The sequence below is a fragment of the Euprymna scolopes genome, chromosome 20 (genome assembly GCF_053919585.1).
Source record: "Euprymna scolopes isolate OS-2025 chromosome 20, ASM5391958v1, whole genome shotgun sequence".
Classification (NCBI taxonomy): domain Eukaryota; kingdom Metazoa; phylum Mollusca; class Cephalopoda; order Sepiida; family Sepiolidae; genus Euprymna; species Euprymna scolopes.
Window position 1 is genome coordinate 77,349,370 of NC_136501.1, and position 21,373 is coordinate 77,370,742.

At 28.1% G+C, this 21,373-nt stretch overlaps 1 protein-coding gene across 3 annotated transcripts in view; it reads left to right on the forward strand.

Moving 5' to 3' along the window:
* LOC145241470 (uncharacterized) overlaps positions 1 to 21,373 on the forward strand; it is a 353,227-nt gene that overhangs the window by 239,077 nt on the left and 92,777 nt on the right. For 2 of the 3 annotated variants that reach the window (XM_080104452.1, XM_080104455.1), the window contains 2 exons: positions 20,511 to 20,576; positions 20,978 to 21,037. In XM_080104452.1, the coding sequence (XP_079960578.1) occupies positions 20,511 to 20,576; positions 20,978 to 21,037 (126 nt within the window). The remainder of the gene's footprint in view (positions 1 to 20,510; positions 20,577 to 20,977; positions 21,038 to 21,373) is intronic. The other variant, XM_080104454.1, reaches the window with a different exon arrangement.

Consider the following 21,373-nt stretch of genomic DNA (forward strand, 5'->3'; position numbering starts at 1 on the left):
TATTACTTATTTTGTTTACTACAATTTGTTTTCTACAATTATTTTTTATATTTTTTACTACTATTACTATTATTTTTTTTACTATTATTACTTACTTTTTATTTTTTACTTTTATTATTTTTTTACTTTTTACTACTATTACTTATTGTTTTTATTTTTGTACTAATATTACTTATCTTTCTTTTTTACTATTATTACTTATTTTTTATTTTTTACTGCTATTACTTATATTTTATGTTTTTTCTACTATTACTAATTTTGTATTTTTTACTACAATTACTTATTTTTAATGTTTTTACTGCTATTACATATTTTTTATGTGTGTACTACTATTACTTATTTATTATTTTTTACTACTATTACTTATTTATTATTTTTTACTACTATTACTTATTTATTATTTTTTACTACTATTACTTATGTATTAATTTTTACTACTATTACTTATTTTTTATTTTGTACTATAATTACTTATTTTTTATTTTCACTACTATTACTTTTTTTGTTTTTTACTACAATGAAATATTTTTTATTTTTACTACTATAACTTATTTTGTATTTTTTACTACTATTACTCATTTTTTTTACTAATATTATTTTTTTGTACTACTATTACTTTTCTTATTTTTTACTACAATTACTTATTTTTTATTTTTGTACTATGATTACTTATTTTTATTTTCAACTACAATTACTTATTTTTAATGTTTTGACTCCAATTACTTATTTTTAATGTTTTGACTACAATTACTTATTTTTAATTTTTTGACTACAATTACTTATTTTTAATTTTTTGACTACAATTACTTATTTTTAATGTTTTGACTACAATTACTTTTTTAATGTTTTGACTACAACTACTTTTTTAATGTTTTTACTCCAATTACTTATTTTTAATGTTTTGACTACAATTACTTATTTTTAATGTTTTGACTACAATTACTTATTTTTAATTTTTTGACTACAATTACTTATTTTTAATGTTTTGACTACAATTACTTATTTTTAATGTTTTGACTACAATTATATATTTTTAATGTTTTGACTACAATTACTTTTTTAATGTTTTGACTACAATTACTTATTTTTAATGTTTTGACTACAATTACTTATTTTTAATGTTTTGACTACAATTACTTTTTTAATGTTTTGACTACAATTACTTTTGTAATGTTTTGACTACAATTACTTATTTTTAATGTTTTGACTACAATTACTTATTTTTAATGTTTTGACTACAATTACTTATTTTTAATGTTTTGACTACAATTACTTATTTTTAATGTTTTGACTACAATTACTTATTTTTAATTTTTTGACTACAATTACTTATTGTTAATTTTTTGACTACAATTACTTTTTTAATGTTTTGACTACAATTACTTTTTTAATGTTTTGACTACAATTACTTATTTTTAATGTTTTAACTCCAATTACTTATTTTTAATGTTTTGACTACAATTACTTATTTTTAATGTTTTGACTACAATTACTTTTTTAATGTTTTGACTACAATTACTTTTTTAATGTTTTTACTCCAATTACTTATTTTTAATGTTTTGACTCCAATTACTTATTTTTAATGTTTTGACTACAATTACTTATTTTTAATTTTTTGACTACAATTACTTATTTTTAATGTTTTGACTACAATTACTTATTTTTAATGTTTTGACTACAATTACTTATTTTTAATGTTTTGACTACAATTACTTTTTTAATGTTTTGACTACAATTACTTATTTTTAATGTTTTGACTACAATTACTTATTTTTAATTTTTTGACTACAATTACTTATTTTTAATGTTTTGACTACAATTACTTTTTTAATGTTTTGACTACAATTACTTATTTTTAATGTTTTGACTACAATTACTTATTTTTAATGTTTTGACTACAATTACTTATTTTTAATTTTTTGACTACAATTACTTATTTTTAATGTTTTGACTACAATTACTTATTTTTAATTTTTTTACTACAATTACTTATTTTTAATTTTTTGACTACAACTACTTTTTTAATGTTTTGACTACAATTACTTATTTTTAATGTTTTGACTACAATTACTTATTTTTAATTTTTTGACTACAATTACTTATTTTTAATGTTTTGACTACAATTACTTATTTTTAATGTTTTGACTACAATTACTTATTTTTAATGTTTTGACTACAATTACTTTTTTAATGTTTTGACTACAATTACTTTTTTAATGTTTTGACTACAATTACTTATTTTTAATGTTTTGACTACAATTACTTATTTTTAATTTTTTGACTACAATTACGTATTTTTAATTTTTTGACTACAATTACTTTTTTAATGTTTTGACTACAGTTACTTATTTTTAATTTTTTGACTACAATTACTTATTTTTAATGTTTTGACTACAATTACTTTTTTAATGTTTTGACTACAATTACTTTGTTAATGTTTTGACTACAATTACTTATTTTTAATGTTTTGACTACAATTACTTATTTTTAATGTTTTGACTACAATTACTTATTTTTAATGTTTTGACTACAATTACTTATTTTTAATGTTTTGACTACAATTACTTTTTTAATGTTTTTACTACAATTACTTTTTTAATGTTTTTACTACAATTACTTTTTTAATGTTTTGACTACAATTACTTTTTTAATGTTTTGACTACAATTACTTATTTTTAATGTTTTGACTACAATTACTTTTTTAATGTTTTGACTATAATTACTTTTTTTTATTTTTTCTACTACTATTACTTATTTTTTTATTTTTTACTAAAATTACTTATCTATTATTTTTACTACTATTACTACATTTATATTTACTATTTGTTATTATTATTTTTTTACTACTATTACTAATTTTTTATTACAATTACTTATTTGTTACTACTATTACTTATTTTTTACTACTATTACTTATTTTTTACTACTATTACTTTTTTACTACTATTACTTATTTTTTACTACTATTACTTATTTTTTACTACTATTACTTATTTTTTACTCCTATTACTTTTTTACTACTATTACTGATTTTTTACTACTATTACTTGTTTTTACTACTATTACTTATTTTTTACTACTATTACTTTTTTACTACTATTACTTATTTTTTACTACTATTACTTATTTTTTACTACTATTACTTATTTTTTACTACTATTACTTATTTTTACTACTATTACTTTTTTACTACTATTACTTATTTTTTACTACTATTACTTATTTTTTACTACTATTACTTTTTTTACTACTATTACTTATTTTTTACTACTATTACTTATTTTTTACTACTATTACTTATTTTTTACTACTATTACTTTTTTTACTACTATTACTTATTTTTTACTACTATTACTTTTTTACAACTATTACTTTTTTTTACTCCTATTACTTATTTTCATGTACTTACTACTATTACCTTTTTTCATTGTTAACTACTGTTACTTATTTTTTGTACTACTATTACATTTTTTGATGTTTATACTATGATTACTGATTTTTTATTTTAAACTTCAATTACTTATTTTTTATGTTTGGACTACAATTACTTTTTTTTTTTTGGTTACTACTATTACTTTTTTTTTACTACGATTACTTATTTTTTGTTTACTACTATTACTATATTTTTTTATTACGATAACTTTTTTTTTATTTACTACTATTAATTATTTTGTGTTGTTTTCTACAATTAATCATTTTGTATTTTTACTACTAGTACTTATTTTTATTTTTTTTCTACTATTACTTATATTTTTTTTTAACAACTATTACTTGTTTTTTGTACTACTATTACATATTTTTAATTTTTTACTACCACTACTTATGTTTTATTTTTTTACTACTATTACTTATTTTTATTTTTTTAATACTATTACTTATTTATATTTTTTTACTTCAATTACTTTATTTTTTGTTTTATTACTATTACTTATATTTTTATTTTTCTGCTAATATTACTTATTTTATTTTTTTACTACTATTTCTTATTTTTTATTGTTTACTAATATTAATTATTTTGTATTTTTTACTACCATTACTTATGTTTTATGCTTTACTGCAATTACTATTTGTTTATTTTTTACTACTATTTCTGATATTTTATTTTTTTGACTACTATTACTTATTTATGTTGCTACTATTTCTTATTTTTTATTGTTTACTAATATTATTTATTTTTTTTTTACTACCATTACTTATGTTTTATGCTTTACTGCAATTACTATTTGTTTATTTTTTACTACTATTTCTTATATTTTATTTTTTTTTACTACTATTACTTATTTTTTACTACTATTACTTTTTTTACTACTATTACTTATTTTTTACTACTATTACTTATTTTTTACTACTATTACTTATTTTTTACTACTATTACTTTTTTTACTACTATTACTTATTTTTTACTACTATTACTTTTTTACAACTATTACTTTTTTTTACTCCTATTACTTATTTTCATGTACTTACTACTATTACCTTTTTTCATTGTTAACTACTGTTACTTATTTTTTTGTACTACTATTACATTTTTTGATGTTTATACTATGATTACTGATTTTTTATTTTAAACTTCAATTACTTATTTTTTATGTTTGGACTACAATTACTTTTTTTTTTTTGGTTACTACTATTACTTTTTTTTTACTACGATTACTTATTTTTTGTTTACTACTATTACTATATTTTTTTATTACGATAACTTTTTTTTATTTACTACTATTAATTATTTTGTATTGTTTTCTACAATTAATCATTTTGTATTTTTTCTACTAGTACTTATTTTTATTTTTTTTCTACTATTACTTATATTTTTTTTTAACAACTATTACTTGTTTTTTGTACTACTATTACATATTTTTAATTTTTTACTACCACTACTTATGTTTTATTTTTTTACTACTATTACTTATTTTTATTTTTTTAATACTATTACTTATTTATATTTTTTTACTTCAATTACTTTATTTTTTGTTTTATTACTATTACTTATATTTTTATTTTTCTCCTAATATTACTTATTTTATTTTTTTACTACTATTTCTTATTTTTTATTGTTTACTAATATTAATTATTTTGTATTTTTTACTACCATTACTTATGTTTTATGCTTTACTGCAATTACTATTTGTTTATTTTTTACTACTATTTCTGATATTTTATTTTTTTGACTACTATTACTTATTTATGTTGCTACTATTTCTTATTTTTTATTGTTTACTAATATTATTTATTTTTTTTTTTTACTACCATTACTTATGTTTTATGCTTTACTGCAATTACTATTTGTTTATTTTTTACTACTATTTCTTATATTTTATTTTTTTTTACTACTATTACTTATTTATGTTGCTACTATTTCTTATTTTTTATTTTTTTACTATTATTTCTATTTTTTATTTTAACTACTATTACTTATTTTTTTACTACTATTGTTTTTGTTTATTACTATTACTTATTTTGTATTTTTTTTACAATTACTTATTTTTTATATTTTACTACTATTACTTATTTTTTTATTTTTGTACTGTTATTACTTAATTTTTTATTCTTGACTTTTATTTTTTTACTACTATTATTATTTTTTTCTATTATTACTTATTTCTTATTTTTTACTACTATTACTTGTTTTCTATTTGTTACTACAGTTACTTTTTTACTATTATTACTTATTTTTGATGTTTCTACTATTAATACGTATTTTTTATTTTTAACTACTATTCCTTATTTTGTAGTTTTTACTACAATTACTTACATTTATTTTTACTACTATTACTTATTTTTTATTTTTTACTACAATTAGTTATTTGTTTTTTTTACTACAATTACTTATTTTTTATGTTTTACTACAATTACTTTTTTACTACTATTTGTTATTTATTTTTTTACTACTGATACTGTTTGTATTTTTTAATATTATTACTTATTTTTTATTTTTTACTACTATTACTTATTTTTTTAACTACTATTACTTACTTTTTTATTATTAACTACTATTACTTATTTTTTATTATTAACTATTATTACTTATTTTTTATTTTTAACTATTATTACTTATTTGTTTTACTCCTATTACTTACTTTTTTATTATTAACTACTATTACTTATTTTTTATTATTAACTACTATTACTTATTTTTTATTTTTAACTACTATTACTTATTTTTTATTATTAACTACTTTAACTTATTTTTTATTATTAACTATTATTACTTATTTTTTATTTTTAACTATTATTACTTATTTTTTTACTACTATTACTTACTTTTTTATTATTAACTACTATTACTTATTTTTTATTATTAACTACTACTACTTATTTTTTATTATTAACTATTATTACTTATTTTTTATTTTTAACTACTATTACTTATTTTTTTTACTAATATTACTTACTTTTTTATTATTAACTACTATTACTTATTTTTTTATTATTAACTACTATTACTTATTTTTTATTTTTAACTATTATTACTTATTTTTTATTTTTAACTACTATTACTTATTTTTTATTTTTAACTACTATTACTTATTTTTTATTTTTAACTACTATTACTTATGTTTTGTTTTGAACTACTATTACTTTTGTATTTATTAACCAACTTTACTTATTTTTTATTAACTAATATTACTTTGTTTTATTAATTAATATTACTTATATTGTATTAACTAATATTACTTTTTTGTTTATTATCTACTATTACTTGTATTTTTATGAACGAATATTACTTTTTTTATTTATAAACTAATATCTCTTATTTTTCATTAACTAATATTCCATTTTCATTCATTATCTATTACTATTTGTGTTTTTTATTAACTAATATTACTTTGTTATTAACTAATATTGTTTTTTATTAAATAATATTACTTATTTTTGTATTGACTTATATTACCTTTTATTTCTTATCTATTATTACTTATTTTTTATTTACTAATTTATTTTTATTAACTAATATTACTTTGTATTTATTGTTTAATATTACTTATTTTTTATTTACTAATATTACTTTTTTATAAACTAATATTACATTTTTGTTTATAAACTAATGTTACTTATTTTTTATCAACTAATGTTACTTTTTCATTATCTATTATTACTTATCTTTTATTAACTAATATTACTTTTTAGTCATTAACTACTATTATTCATTTTTTATTAAATGATATGTCTTATTTTTATTAACTAATGTTACTCTTTTATTAATTAATGTTAGTACTATTTTTCATTTTCAACTACTAATACTTATTTTTTTGTACTATATTACTTTTTTTATTTTTAACTACTATTATGTATTTTTTATTTTATAATACAATTACTTATTTTTTATTTTTTTAATACTATTACTAATTTTTTATTTTTACTACTATTACTTATTTTTTATTTATTTACTACTTTTACTTATTTTTATTTTTAACTACTATTACTTATTTTTTATGTTTGACTATTATTATTCTTTTTAACTATTATTACTTATTTTTTTATTTTTAACTACTATTATTTTTTTATTTATTAACCAATATTACTTATTTTTTTAAATTACTGATATTACTTTTTTATTTATTAATTAATATTACTTATTTTTTATTAACTAATATTATTTTTTGTTTATTATCTACTATTACTTGTTTTTATTAACAAATATTACTTTTTTATTTATTAACGAATATCTCTTATTTTTTATTAACTAATATTACTTTTTATTAACTAATATTGCCTTTTGTTCATTATCTATTATTACTTGTGTTTTTATTAACTAATATTACCTTTTATTAACTAATATTACTTTTTTTATTTATTAAATAATATTACTAATTTTTGTATTAACTAATATAACTTTTTTATTTATGATCTATTAATACTTATTTTTATTAACTAATATTGCTTTTTATTTATTAACTCCTATTACTTATTTTTTTATTAACTGATATTACTTTCTTATTTACTAATAATACTTTTGTCTTAGTTAATATTACTTTTTTTGTTTATTAACTAATATTTCTTAATTTTTATTAACTAATATTACTTTGTATTTATTTTTTAATAGTCCTTTTTTGTCACTAATATTAATGTTTTAATACTATTACTTACTTTTTGTTTTTAACGACTATTACTAATTTTTTATGTTTCACTTTTATATTACTTTTTTATTAACTACTATTATTAACTTGTTATTAATAAATATTACTTTTTATTTATTAACTACTATTACTTATTTTTTTTAACTAATATTACTTTTCTTTCATTATCTACTATTATTTATTTTTTTATTAAGTGACGTTACTTTTTTATTACCTAATATTTATTTATAAACTAATATTACTGGTTTTTGTTTTAACTAATATTACTTTTTATTTATTAACTACTATTAAGTATGTTTTAAATAACTAATATTACTTTTTTATTAACTACTATAATGTATTTTTATTAATAAATATTACTTTTTATTTATTTACTAATATTACTTTTTATTAACAAATATTATATTTTATAACTACTATTACTAGTATTTTTTACTACTATTACTTAGTTTTTGTTTTTAACTACTATACTTTATCTTTTATTTATTAACTACTATTACTTATTTTTTATTTTTAACTACTATTACTTATTTTCTTATTTTTTACTACTATTAGTTATTTTTTTTATTGCTATTAATTATTTTTAATTTTTAAATACTATTACTTATTTTTTGCTTTTAAATGCTATTACTTATTTTTTAACTACTATTACTTATTTTATATTTTTAACTACTATTATTTATTTTTGCTACTATTACTTATTTTTCTTTTAACTACTAATACTTATTTTAAATTTTTAACTAGTATTACTTATTTTTTATTTTACTACTATTACTTATTTTTTTATATTTTAAATACTATTACTTACTTTTTGTTTTTAACTACTATTACTAATTTTTTATTTTTTACTTTTATATTACTGTGGCGCCTGCATGCGTTTATGTGGAAAAAAGTCTCGTGGAATCTCGGGGAATCTCGGAGAATCTCGTACCCTGATTCCATAAATAACGAGAGGAGGAAAGTGGGAGGAGAGACGAGTTTGAGTCACGAAAATGAACGGACGTGTGTAAAAGAAGAGGTAGAAGAAAAGAGTGTGGTGAACGAAACAAACAACGACTCGGTTGAAAGTAGAGTTGTAACGAACACAAGCTATTCCGGCATGACGTCAGGATTTGACCCCAAGCTAATTCCCCTGTTTGATGGCAGTAGCACTGATCACTCAGTGCAGGAATGGGTGGAAAAAGCAGAATTAATATGTCAGCTCAGTGGGGTGAAGCATATGGAATGCGTGGTCCCAATGCGCCTCACTGGGGGAGCATATGCAATATACCAGCAGTTGGCTGATGAGGAAAAAACAGATTTTGCCTGCATCAAGCGCGCCCTTTTTACAGCATTTGCATTAGATCCAATTACTGCATGGAAGGAATTCATGGCCCCAAAATTACATCCCGGGGAAACGGTGAATGTGTATCTGGCTGAGCTAAAAAAGCTATCGGTCCTCTTTGGAGGGATGTCAGACAAAGGCTTGGTGTGCGCCTTTGTTGCAGGATTACCTAAGAGTGTGGAAGATCTGCTCCGTGCTTCATCTCAAGTGGACGAGATGGACATATTGGAAGTATTGGCGCGGGCACGAGCAATACTAAAGAAAAGCCCTAACACTATAGACCAAGCGGCAGCTATACAACCATCACAGGTTGGATTGCAGGACCTGGGCGCAGCTACAACCTGCTATAAGTGTGGAGGACCCAACCATTTGGCCCGTGATTGTCTTTTGTCACGTCAACCAACTCAGAAACTTGACGGGCCGCAGTGCTACAAGTGCAAAAAACGTGGACACCTGGCCCGCACCTGTCCGGGAAACGGGTAAGGGGAAGAAGCTACAGTGCCAGTCTTCTCCCCAGATTGTCATTGAGCAGGGCGCTACCCACTGTAAGCATACACATTAATGGAAGCAAGCACCTCGCGCTTGTGGACACTGGGTGCACCCAGACTCTCGTAAGCAAGATATGCTGTGCCACTTGGAAAGCAGAGAAAATTCCGGTACTAACTGTAGGCGGAGGTTCACTAGCCTCTTGTGGGGTGAGCATTATCTGCGCAAGCATCAACGACGGGCCTGCAGTAGCCGTGCGAGCCCTGGTGATGGAGGGAGAGCTTCTCGGGTATGACCTACTCCTGGGTATGGACTTGATTACACAACTGGGTGGAATTACCATGGACAGAACCGGCAAGGTACAGTTCTCCCGATGTGAGGAACATGTTTGTGCTGCCATAACTCTCGACGAGCCTGACTTTCATGCAGAGTATGATAGAAACACCAATGCATGGACGGCGTCTTGGAAGTGGTCAAACGATCAGCCACCAATATCCTTGCGAAACCGGTTATCGGAATATCCCCCACCCATGTGGCTAAGGGAACAGTATGAAGAAGAACTGCAAACATGGATCAACAATGGCTGGCTTCTTCCATACCCAGAGGATGAGCTTGGCCCCCCGCGAGGGCTGATTCCCTTGATGGCCGTCGTACAAGAGACCAAACAAAAGGTCCGCCCCGTCCTAGACTACCGTGAGCTCAATGAGCATGTCGACCCATATACAGCAAGGGCTGATGTGTGTGCACTCAAATTAAGGGAGTGGCGACAGCAGGGATCGAATGTGGCAACTCTGGACCTACGCAGGGCCTATCTGCAAATACGCATTGAGAAGAAATTGTGGCCATTTCAGACTGTGGAAATTAGAGGAACCCGATATTGTCTAACCAGGCTAGGGTTCGGTCTAAATGTGGCCCCAGGCATTATGACAGCAATCATGCATGCTATCCGGCAGCAAGATGAGACAGTGCAACAGGCAACATCCTCATACATCGATGATATATTCGTCAATGAGAACCTCATGTCAGCGCAATTGGTTAGAATGCACTTTGAAACCTTTGGACTGACATGTAAGGAACCAGAGCGTCTGTGCGATGGAGCAAAAGTTCTTGGCCTGCACGTGTGCAGTAGCAAGGAGGGACTTTGCTGGAGAAGAGGAAGTCACGTTCCCAAGGTCCCATCAAACATCACTCGACGAACAGTGTTTTTGCTTTGTGGAAAGATGGTAGGCCATTTCCCTGTGTGCGGTTGGCTCAGGGTGGCCGTGGCAGCCATAAAGAGACGTGCAACAGCTGTGTCGTCGGGATGGGACGATGCAGTACACGATGTCACCCTAAGGAGCATGTTGACAGAGACTGTGTCCAGAGTGACCAGTGATGACCCCGTTCAGGGAAAGTGGTGCATCAGCGGGAATGAGTTCACGGTCTGGGTGGATGCTAGTTCACTGGCCCTTGGAGTTGCCCTTGCAGTTAATGATTCCATTATTGAAGATGCCTGTTGGCTTCGGCCAGAGAATGATCTGAGGCACATAAACCTGGCTGAACTTGATGCCACATTGAAGGGCGTTAACTTGGTGCTTCAATGGCACGCCAAGGTTCTACATATCATGACTGACTCGGCATGCACTCATCGGTGGATAACCGATGCATTAAGTGGAAGAGCACGGCTGACGACACGAGCATCGAGTGAGATGTTAATTCGAAGACGGCTTTCCACCTTGGTCGACACCATCACAGAGTACGACCTGACCGTGGACGTAATGTTGATCAGGTCTGCGCTCAACAGAGCAGATGCTTTGACAAGAGTCCCTCAACGATGGCTTCTGGCTGGTGCTCGGTGAGATGTTGATAATCTGCAAAACACATGTGCAGCAGTTGTGTGTAATGTGGATGCAGCGTGCATCATGGACATTCATCGACAGTGTGGACATCCTGGCATCAAGCGGACACTGTACTTTGTCAAGATGATTGATCCAGGAGTAGGAAAAAAAGATATCCGAAGAGTGGTGGAAAGTTGCAAGGCCTGCCAATCCATCGACCCAGCTCCAGCATGATGGAAGAAAGGGGAGTTGGGAGTGAGTGGTAAGTGGCAGAGAGTGGGCATGGACATCACACACTACGGTGGCAACCACTTCCTTACCCTCATCGATTGTGGGCCTACACGTTTCGCAGTCTGGAGACTCCTCGGGCACCAGGACTCTTGCAACATTATTCGCCAGCTGTCATCCGTGTTCTGTGAAAGAGGTGCACCCGATGAAGTGCTGACGGACAACAACCCAGCCTTTTGCAGCCATCAGATGAGGCAGTTCTTACAAGAATGGGGTGTGCGGCTGCGGCTTAGATGCGCTTATGTGCCTTCTGGCAATGGTATAGCTGAGAGAAGCCATCGCAGCATCAAAACAATTGCAGCCAGGAAGCAGTGCACCATCGCAGAAGCTGTGTACTGGTATAATCTCATGCCAAAGGATGGCGTCTCTCCAGGAACGGCGCCTGCAAACGCAATCTATCAGTACCGTGTCCGAGAAAAAGGAATCCACCCCGATACAACTGTGGCCACTGAGATAGAACGGAATCGATATGCCAAAGGGGATGCTGTCTGGGTGAAGCCGCCAGGAAACCGATGTACTGACAAGTATAAACGAGGCACAGTGACCGATGTGGTGAGTCAGCAGTGTGTCCAGGTTGATGGCGTACCACGTCACGTTAGGCACCTACGGCCGGCGACACATGTACCACCTCCAGTGAACGATGAGAGTGATTCTGACTCTGAGATGAGTGGGCCATCGCTTTGGTTTGCACCATCCCTATCAAGCAGTGACTCTGATATCAGTAACCTCCACGGAGATGAAGCCTTCCCCGACCATCAGGCGGTGGATGAGAGCGCACGCGAAGACGAGAGCAGCACTGTCCCCCTTCATAGAAGCACCCGACGGCGGCGATCACCACCCCCCTGTCGTCTCTGTGATCATGAGATCAGGGGGAGTGTGGAGAAAGTGGCTACTAAGAATCAAGATGGCACCCGCATGTGTTTATGTGGAAAGAAGTCTCATGGAATCTCGGGGAATCTCGGAGAATCTCGTACCCTGATTCCATAAATAACGAGAGGAGGAAAGCGGGAGGAGAGACGAGTTTGAGTCACGAAAACGAACGGACGTGTGTAAAAGAAGAGGTAGAAGAAAAGAGTATGGTGAATGAAACAAACAAGGACTCGGTTGAAAGTAGAGTTATAACGAACACAATTACTTTAGTAGTATAGTAGTTAATACTACTATTAGTAACTTTTGTATTAATAAATATTACTTTTTATTTATTTGCTTATATTACTTATTTATTTATTAACTAATATTACCTTTCTTTCATTATCTACTATTACTTATTTTTTATTAACTGATATCACTTTTGTCTTAACTAATATTATTTTTTTCATTGACTACTATTTCTTAATTTTTATTAACTAATATTACCTTATTTATTTTTTTATTAATAAATATTACTTTTTTTATTAACTAATATTACTTATTTTTTATTAACTAATATTACTCATTTTTATTAACTAATATTACTTTTTTATTACCTAATGTTTCTACTATTTTTCATTTTCAACCACTATTACGTATTTTTTATTGTTTTACTACTATTACTTTTTTATTTTTAAGTACTATTAATTATTTTTTATTTTTTTACCACTATTACTTATTTTTTATTTTTAGCTACTATTACTTATTCTGTATTTTAACTACTATTATTATTATTTTACTACTATCACTTATTTTTTATTTTTAACAACTATTACTTTTGTTTTTTAACTACTATTACTTATTTTTTATTTTTAACTACCATTTCTTATTTTTATTTTTTAACTACTATTACTTATTTTTAATTCTTAACTACTATTACATTTGTTTTCTAGCTACTATTACTTATTTTTTATTTTACTACTATTACTTATTTTTTATTTTACTACTATTACTTATTTTATATTTTTTAACTTTTATATTACTTGTTTATTAACTACTATTATTTACTTTTGTCTTAATAAAATTACTTTTTATTTATTTGCTTATATTACTTATTTTTTATAAACTAATATTACTTATTTTTTATTAACTTATATTACATTTTTATTAACTAATCTTACTTTTTTATTAACTAATATTACTTATGTTTTATTAACTAATATTACCTTTTGTATTTATTAACTAATTTTACTTTTTTATTAACTAATATTACTTTTTATTAACTAATATTACTTATTTTTATTGACTAATATTACTTTTTTAATTATTAACTACTATTACTTATTTTTATTTATAAACTACTATTACTTATTTTCTTATTTATTAGCAACTATTACTTATTTTTTTCTTTTTTACTACTCTACGGTTACTTATTTTTTATTTACTACTATTAAGTCTTTTTATTTATTAACTAATATTACTATTTTTTATTAACTTTTTTTTATTTATTAACTAATATTACTTATTTTTTATTAACTACTATTACTTTTTTATGTATTAACTACTATTACTTATTTTTTTTGTTTTTAACTACTACTCTGCTCTCATACTTAGTACTGTATTTTTTATTATTTTATTTTTATTTTTTTGTGTTAATTTTATATTTTTATCAACTTTTATCAACTTTTATCAACTTTCTATTATTTTATTATTATTAAATCATGTACCATTTTTAGTCTTTTATCATTGATGTTCACATCAGAAAAACAACCAGGAAAGATGGACCCACAAAACCTGGATGGGAAATAAGGCTAGGAATCCAAATCATCAGACATAAAAAAAGGAGCTAAAACGATAAACAGGAAGAAAGCAACGTGGAGAAAATGGAAAATTGGAAATGTGACTTGCAGGGAAAGGCTAAACAAAAAACATGAAGAACTGAACTAAAAAAATGGAAGGAAAAGAAGGGAGACTAAGACGATATAGATACAAATCTGAACAGTGTAAGCAAAACAGGACATTTGAAAACAATGAAAGCAAAATTGGAACAGAGGAAAAACAAAAACAATGACCAAACCTGATAGAAACTAAACGCTACTGGGAAGAACGACGAGATCACAATGGAAATGCCAAATGACTGAAAGACATGAAAAAAGAGTTACAACAAATCGAAGGAGCAGTAAATGAACTCAGTATAGAAAACCATAAAAAATGGCAAACTGGTGAGCACCAGTGCACGACAGGATACATAGATACTGGTTCAAAAACTTCTCCAACATTACACAAAAGGCTAGCTCAAAATCTGTGAAGATGAACACAGGAAACAAACGTGCCAGATTGGATGACAAAAGGTAGAACCGCACTGACACAGGGAGACACAGAGAAAGGTACTGTCCCCAGCAACTATAAGCCTATCATGTGCTTACCCACTATGTGGAAAATACTAACAGTGCAGCTGAGGGAACAAATGTACCATTTCTTGAATGGACTTCTTCTCGAGGAACAGAAAGGATGCCAAAAAGGAAAAAGAGGGACACATTATCTGCTATATATATAGATCAAAAGATCTATATTAAAAAAAGACATATAGTAAGCGAATGCAGCAAACTGCCCCAAAAGGGGTACAAAAACAGACAAAACAAAGTGGGGAGGGCAGTACACTGGGAATTATGCAAACAACTACATCTCAAATGCACAGACAAATGGCACAAGCATAAGCTAGCAACAGTACTTGAAAACAAGAATCACAAAATCCTATGGGACATGGACATACAAATAGATAAAACCATCCAAGCAAGAAGACCAGATGTCATAATAATTAACAAGAAAAAAAAGTCCTGTCAAATCGTAGACTTTGCTATTCTAGCTGACCACATTTTTTAAAGAAAAGGAAAAACAAAACAAATACACAGAGGTAGCCAGAGAGCTGAAATGGATATGGATGATGAAGAAAGTCAGTATAATACCTATAATAGTAAAAGCACTAGGAACAATTTCGGAAAGCTTTTAAAAAAGAATGGGAGAAATTGGAATCAGAGGAATGGCTGGAAAGATACAATGAATAAAAATAATGAAAACAATGATTGCAACGCTACGGGCGGTCGAAATAACGTGTTTTATGCGACGTCGTTTACACAAGGTTTAATTGATTTGCAAAAATGTCGACAAAAAAAAGTCACCCATCCTTGTAAAAAACGGCCCAGTTAACGGTGAAAAAATTAATATTTTTGGCCAATTTTTTGTTATTTGTCGTCCGAGTGACCAAACTTCAAAACGATACCAATTTTGTCATGGTCCGACGCGTCTGTCGAAATTTTTTGGCAGACATACAAACACACACACACACACACATGCACATGCATACACACATTTTGCCTTTTATATATTAGAAGACTAGCGAGGGTACCCGGCATTGTCTGGGTGTGTCGAGATGGTGTAGTAAGGAACCCTGGGGGGAAAATCAAAACAAGAGTAGGCAACCCGGATGAAGTGAGGTGTTAAAAAAAAAGTGATAGTAGCAGGGGTGTGGGGCGCTTGGGGGGGGGGAATCAAAACAACAGTAGACAGAAAGGTGGAGAGAGGTGTTAAAAAAGTGGTAGTAAACAGGCAGGCTCAAACCCGTAACGTAAAGGAGGAAAGGAAGGTAAAAAAAAAAAACTAACATCTTAGCTGATTCATATGCTGTGAAACCAAAAGTTACGAGCATTGGAATCAAGGGTAGTTAATCGAAAGGAGACGATGACTTACAAAAATGTTGACAAAAAAACGACATTTCCTTGTAAAAAAAAAATGTTCAGGGTCAAAGAATTAATGTTTTTGGCCAATTTTTTATATTTGTTGTCCGAGAGACCAAGATTTTAAACAATACTGATTTTGTCACGTTCAGACGTGTCTGTCAGAGGATTTTGCAAGACATACAAACACACATACGCATTTTACCTTTTATATCTTAGACTAGCAGGGGTAACCGGAGTTGCCCGAGTGTGTTGAGGTTGTGTAGTAAGGAACCCCTCCCTCAAAAAGTGGTAGTAGTGGAGTGGGTATCAAAACAACAGTGGAGAGAGGTGTTTAAAAAAAAGTGGTAGTAGGCAGGCAGGCTTGAACCCACAATGCAGAGGAGGAAAAGAAGGTTAAAAAAACATAACATCTTCGCCGATGCATCCATTGCAAACCCAAAGTCAATCCAACGGAGTCGATGACTTACAAAAATGTCAACGAAAAAAACGACCCCTCCTTGTAGAAAACTGCTGAGTTGAGGGTGAAATGTTTTGGGCCAATGTTTTAATATTTGTTGTGTCTGTCAAAAGTTTTTCGCAGACATATGCACACACATTTTGCCTTTTATATTATAGATTAATGGGGGTACCCGGTGTTGCCCGAGTATGGAAAGGTTTTGTAGTAAGGGTATAAATCAATAGAGCAAAAAAAAATTTAAATAGCAGTCAGTACTTGTGCGAGCGCAAGAAAATAAAAGAAATAATGGGTCAACGGAGTCCTACAAAAAAAATAAAATAAGTAATGGGTCAACGGAGTTCTAAAAAAAAAATAAGTAATGGGTCAACGGAGTCCTACAAAAAAAAAATAAGTAATGGGTCAACGGAGTCCTAAAAAAAAAATAAGTAATGGGTCAACGGAGTCCTAAAAAAAAAAAATAGGTAATGGGTTAACAGAGTCCTAAATAAAAATAAAATAAGTAATGGGTCAACGGAGTTCTAAAAAAAAAATATGTAATGGGTCAACGGAGTCCTACAAAAAAAATAAAATAAGTAATGGGTCAACGGAGTCCTAAAAAAAAATAAAATAAGTAATGGGTTAATGGAGTCCTAAAAAAAAATAAAATAAGTAATGGGTCAACGGAGTCCTACAAAAAAAATAAAATATCCTACAAAAAAGATAAAAAAAAGTACTGAGTCAACGGAGTCTTAAAACAAATAAAATAAGTAATGGGTCAACGGAGTCCTAAAAAAAAATAAAATAAGTAATGGGTCAACGTAGTCCTACAAAAAAAAATAAGTAATGGGTCAACGGAGTCCTAAAAAAAAATAAAATAAGTAATGGGTCAACGGAGTCCTACAAAAAACAATAAGTAATGGGTCAACGGAGTCCTACAAAAAAAATAAAATAAGCAATGGGTCAACGGAGTTCTAAAAAAAAATAAGTAATGGGTCAACGGAGTCCTACAAAAAAAAATAAGTAATGGGTCAACGGAGTCCTAAAAAAAATAAGTAATTGGTCAACGGAGTCCTAAAAAAAAAATAGGTAATGGGTTAACGGAGTCCTAAATAAAAATAAAATAAGTAATGGGTCAACGGAGTTCTAAAAAAAAATATGTAATGGGTCAACGGAGTCCTACAAAAAAAATAAAATAAGTAATGGGTCAACAGAGTCCTAAAAAAAAAAAAAAATAAGTAATGGGTCAACAGAGTCCTAAAAAAAATAAAATAAGTAATGGGTCAACAAAGTCCTAAAAAAAAAAAATAAAGTAAGTAATGGGTCAACGGAGTCCTAAAAAAAAAATTAACAAATCCCCTAAGAAAAATTAAAATAGCTGCAAGTACCCATGTGAGTGCAAAAAAAAAAAGTAGTAAGCAGGCAGGCACGTTCGAACTGTTAAAAGAACTTGTAAAAGAACTTGTAAAAGAACTTGTAAAAGAACAGGAGAAGAAAAAAAAGGAAACCATTTCGTCGTCTTGGGCATGCGACTTTTGGCATTACAAGCATTCGAAATATGATCCTTTATGCCCATGTCAATGTCTCGAGGCGTGAATGACTTTACAAACATGTCAACAAAAAAAAAACTTATAGAAAACGGCCGACAGTGAAAAAAATGAATGTTTTTGGCCAATTTTTGGATATTTGTGGGCCAAATGATACCAATTTTGTCAGTGTTGATGATGTGTGTCAAAAGTTTTAGTGAGACATACATACATACATGCATACATACATACATACATACATACATACATACACACACACTAACAGACAGGTGAGATTTATATAATAGAAGAAGATGGTGGAAGAATGTTTTTGATTATTTTTTTCTGATAGACGCCTGTTCCATTTTATAAACGCATCATTCATTTTGAATTCTAACAATTATAATTTGTCAGAAAAAAGAACAAAAGTATTATTTCCCTAATGTCAAGATACACCAAGTGTCAAGATACACCTGAAGAAGGTCGGAGATTACATCTGCCAGAACATTGTAAGAATAACACTCCTGATGAGAACAGCTGTCCAAACAATTTAAATAATACACACCAATCCTCATTTCAAAAAGTCAGAAACAAGGATATAACACTTGTTAATAGTTTGTGTTGTCAAACTATAAAACCCGCAATTTAGACATGCGTTAAACACATTCGTGTTCACATACAACAAAACTTTTAGAAGAGCAAAACGAATATACGGTCAAATGGTATCTTATCTGTTAGAAAACATAACCAATTTTTGTCTGTTCAGTATCCTGTGAGCTAAAGAGAAAGAGTTCTGCGCTCTCAATCACATATTGGTACAAGAGTTGCCAAAAGTGTTGGCAATGAAAGTTGGAAGTTATCTTTTGTCACTAACGACTCCCAGGCCGAAGTGACAAAACTGATTGAAATTTAAAACACAAGAACCGAATTAAATAAAAAATATTTCAAATTTTGTGATTTCCATTTTTATTGACAAGTGAAATTTTCTAAAGATTTGTCTTGAAGCAATAATAATAATTAGCAAACGAATTTTTATGAAGCAAATCTTTCATAAAGCAATCTTAACATTTTAATATTTGAAAATAATTACTTTTACTATTTGCAAAATACCTTTAAAGGTTTTCAATCATAAATTTAACAATATTTTTTATTCAACACAGTTAAAAACATTTTTCAATGAAGAAAAGGTTAAATAATTACTCCCTAATCCGGATTAGATATTTATATTTGACATTTGTAATAAACTCACTTGCTTGTCAGAGGTTAATGAGCACATTTTTGTTTTTTGCTTTGTTTTGTTTTTTCTCATTTTATAATTTAATATTATATCAAAATTTTAAGTTAATTAAACGATAGAAACATTTGTGTTTTTTGTGGCTCAGAATTACATCTAACAAAAACCGGATGTTAATCTTTCAACAGCTTCAGTGCATGTGGCAGAGATAAGCACATTTTCATTTTGTTGTGCCATTCTTCATTTACACTGAGCAATGAAGTATCATTAAGATGTCGCTATAAGCAACAGTCGCTATAAAAGGGGTGCATTTTTTCTATTCCATAGTTACTATAGCATTTTTATACCAGGCAAAGATGCTGGTCAAACAGCAATCTTTGCCCTTTTGCCTCATCGTCAGAGAACATGACACTATCAGCACTATGATGATGACTGTTTTCCCTTTCACTGGCAATAACATCATCATTACAACAGCCATTATCATCAGCAGCAGCATCTCTCTGTTCCTATGTAGTTAGCTGAACGATCCTATCAACAGTTTCCGATCCTACATGCATCATCAGCATCATCATATGTAATAAAGCAGTTACTAGAGACTTTTATTTCACTTTGATTGTATTCTACCAGCAATTTTTCAAGAACAAAAACTTAATTTTGGCTTTTTATTTGTTATGGGGGGGGCACCTCTACTTTAATAATGAACTATTAAAACTTAATTTTTAAAAAATTCTTTTAAAGGTGCGTAATATATTAGATGCCAAACTCAAAGAAACCCACCTACAACTACAGAATAAAGTTCTCTCAGTAAGTATTGTTTTCATGGTCATATTTTACTTAACTACAGAGTGACATCCCCTCCCACACACACACCCAACTCCAAAAGTATCACTCATAGAATCTTTAATAAAATTCACAATCCTTTTTACAATCCGACCATATTTGGTAGAAATAAACTTCAGTCTATGTCTGACTGGTCATCAGGTTTCAGTCATGAATGCTCAACAGTGTTTGTTTTATCGCCATTCAACGATATGACACATGTGAATATAACACACAAATTTGTCAATAATTCTAACACTTTTCTCTTGGCACTGCGCTCTTGAACTTCAAATAGTTCCTTCTTTTTCAAATACTGTCTTCTTCTTCTTCTTCTTCTTCTTTTTTTTCTTCTTTTTCTTCTTACAAATACTCCTTATCTCTTTCAGGTTGCACAGTTGGATCAGCTGAATAAAAGTCTCGAAATGAAAATCGATTATGTATATCATGTAAGTAAAACCTTTTGTAATTTTTGTTAGAAACGTTAGTCTGAAATGAGTTCTTTTTTACTATGACTTCCTTCACTTGTTGTGCTTTGTTTCTATACTATCTCTTCAATTAAAAGAAACATAAAACATAATGAATGTGATTAAATGCCTTTAAAATTTGGTACAAACCTGTTTTATGCAGACTGTAGTATCCGTTCGCAAACAAAAATGAAAGAAAAGAAAAAATGGCCTAAGATTCTCTTTACATGCTTACGATTTCGTCACTTGATATGGTTTTGAAAAAAAAGGCTGATTTTTCAGAGACTCAGGGAGTTTAGGTTGGACGTTGAAATAACA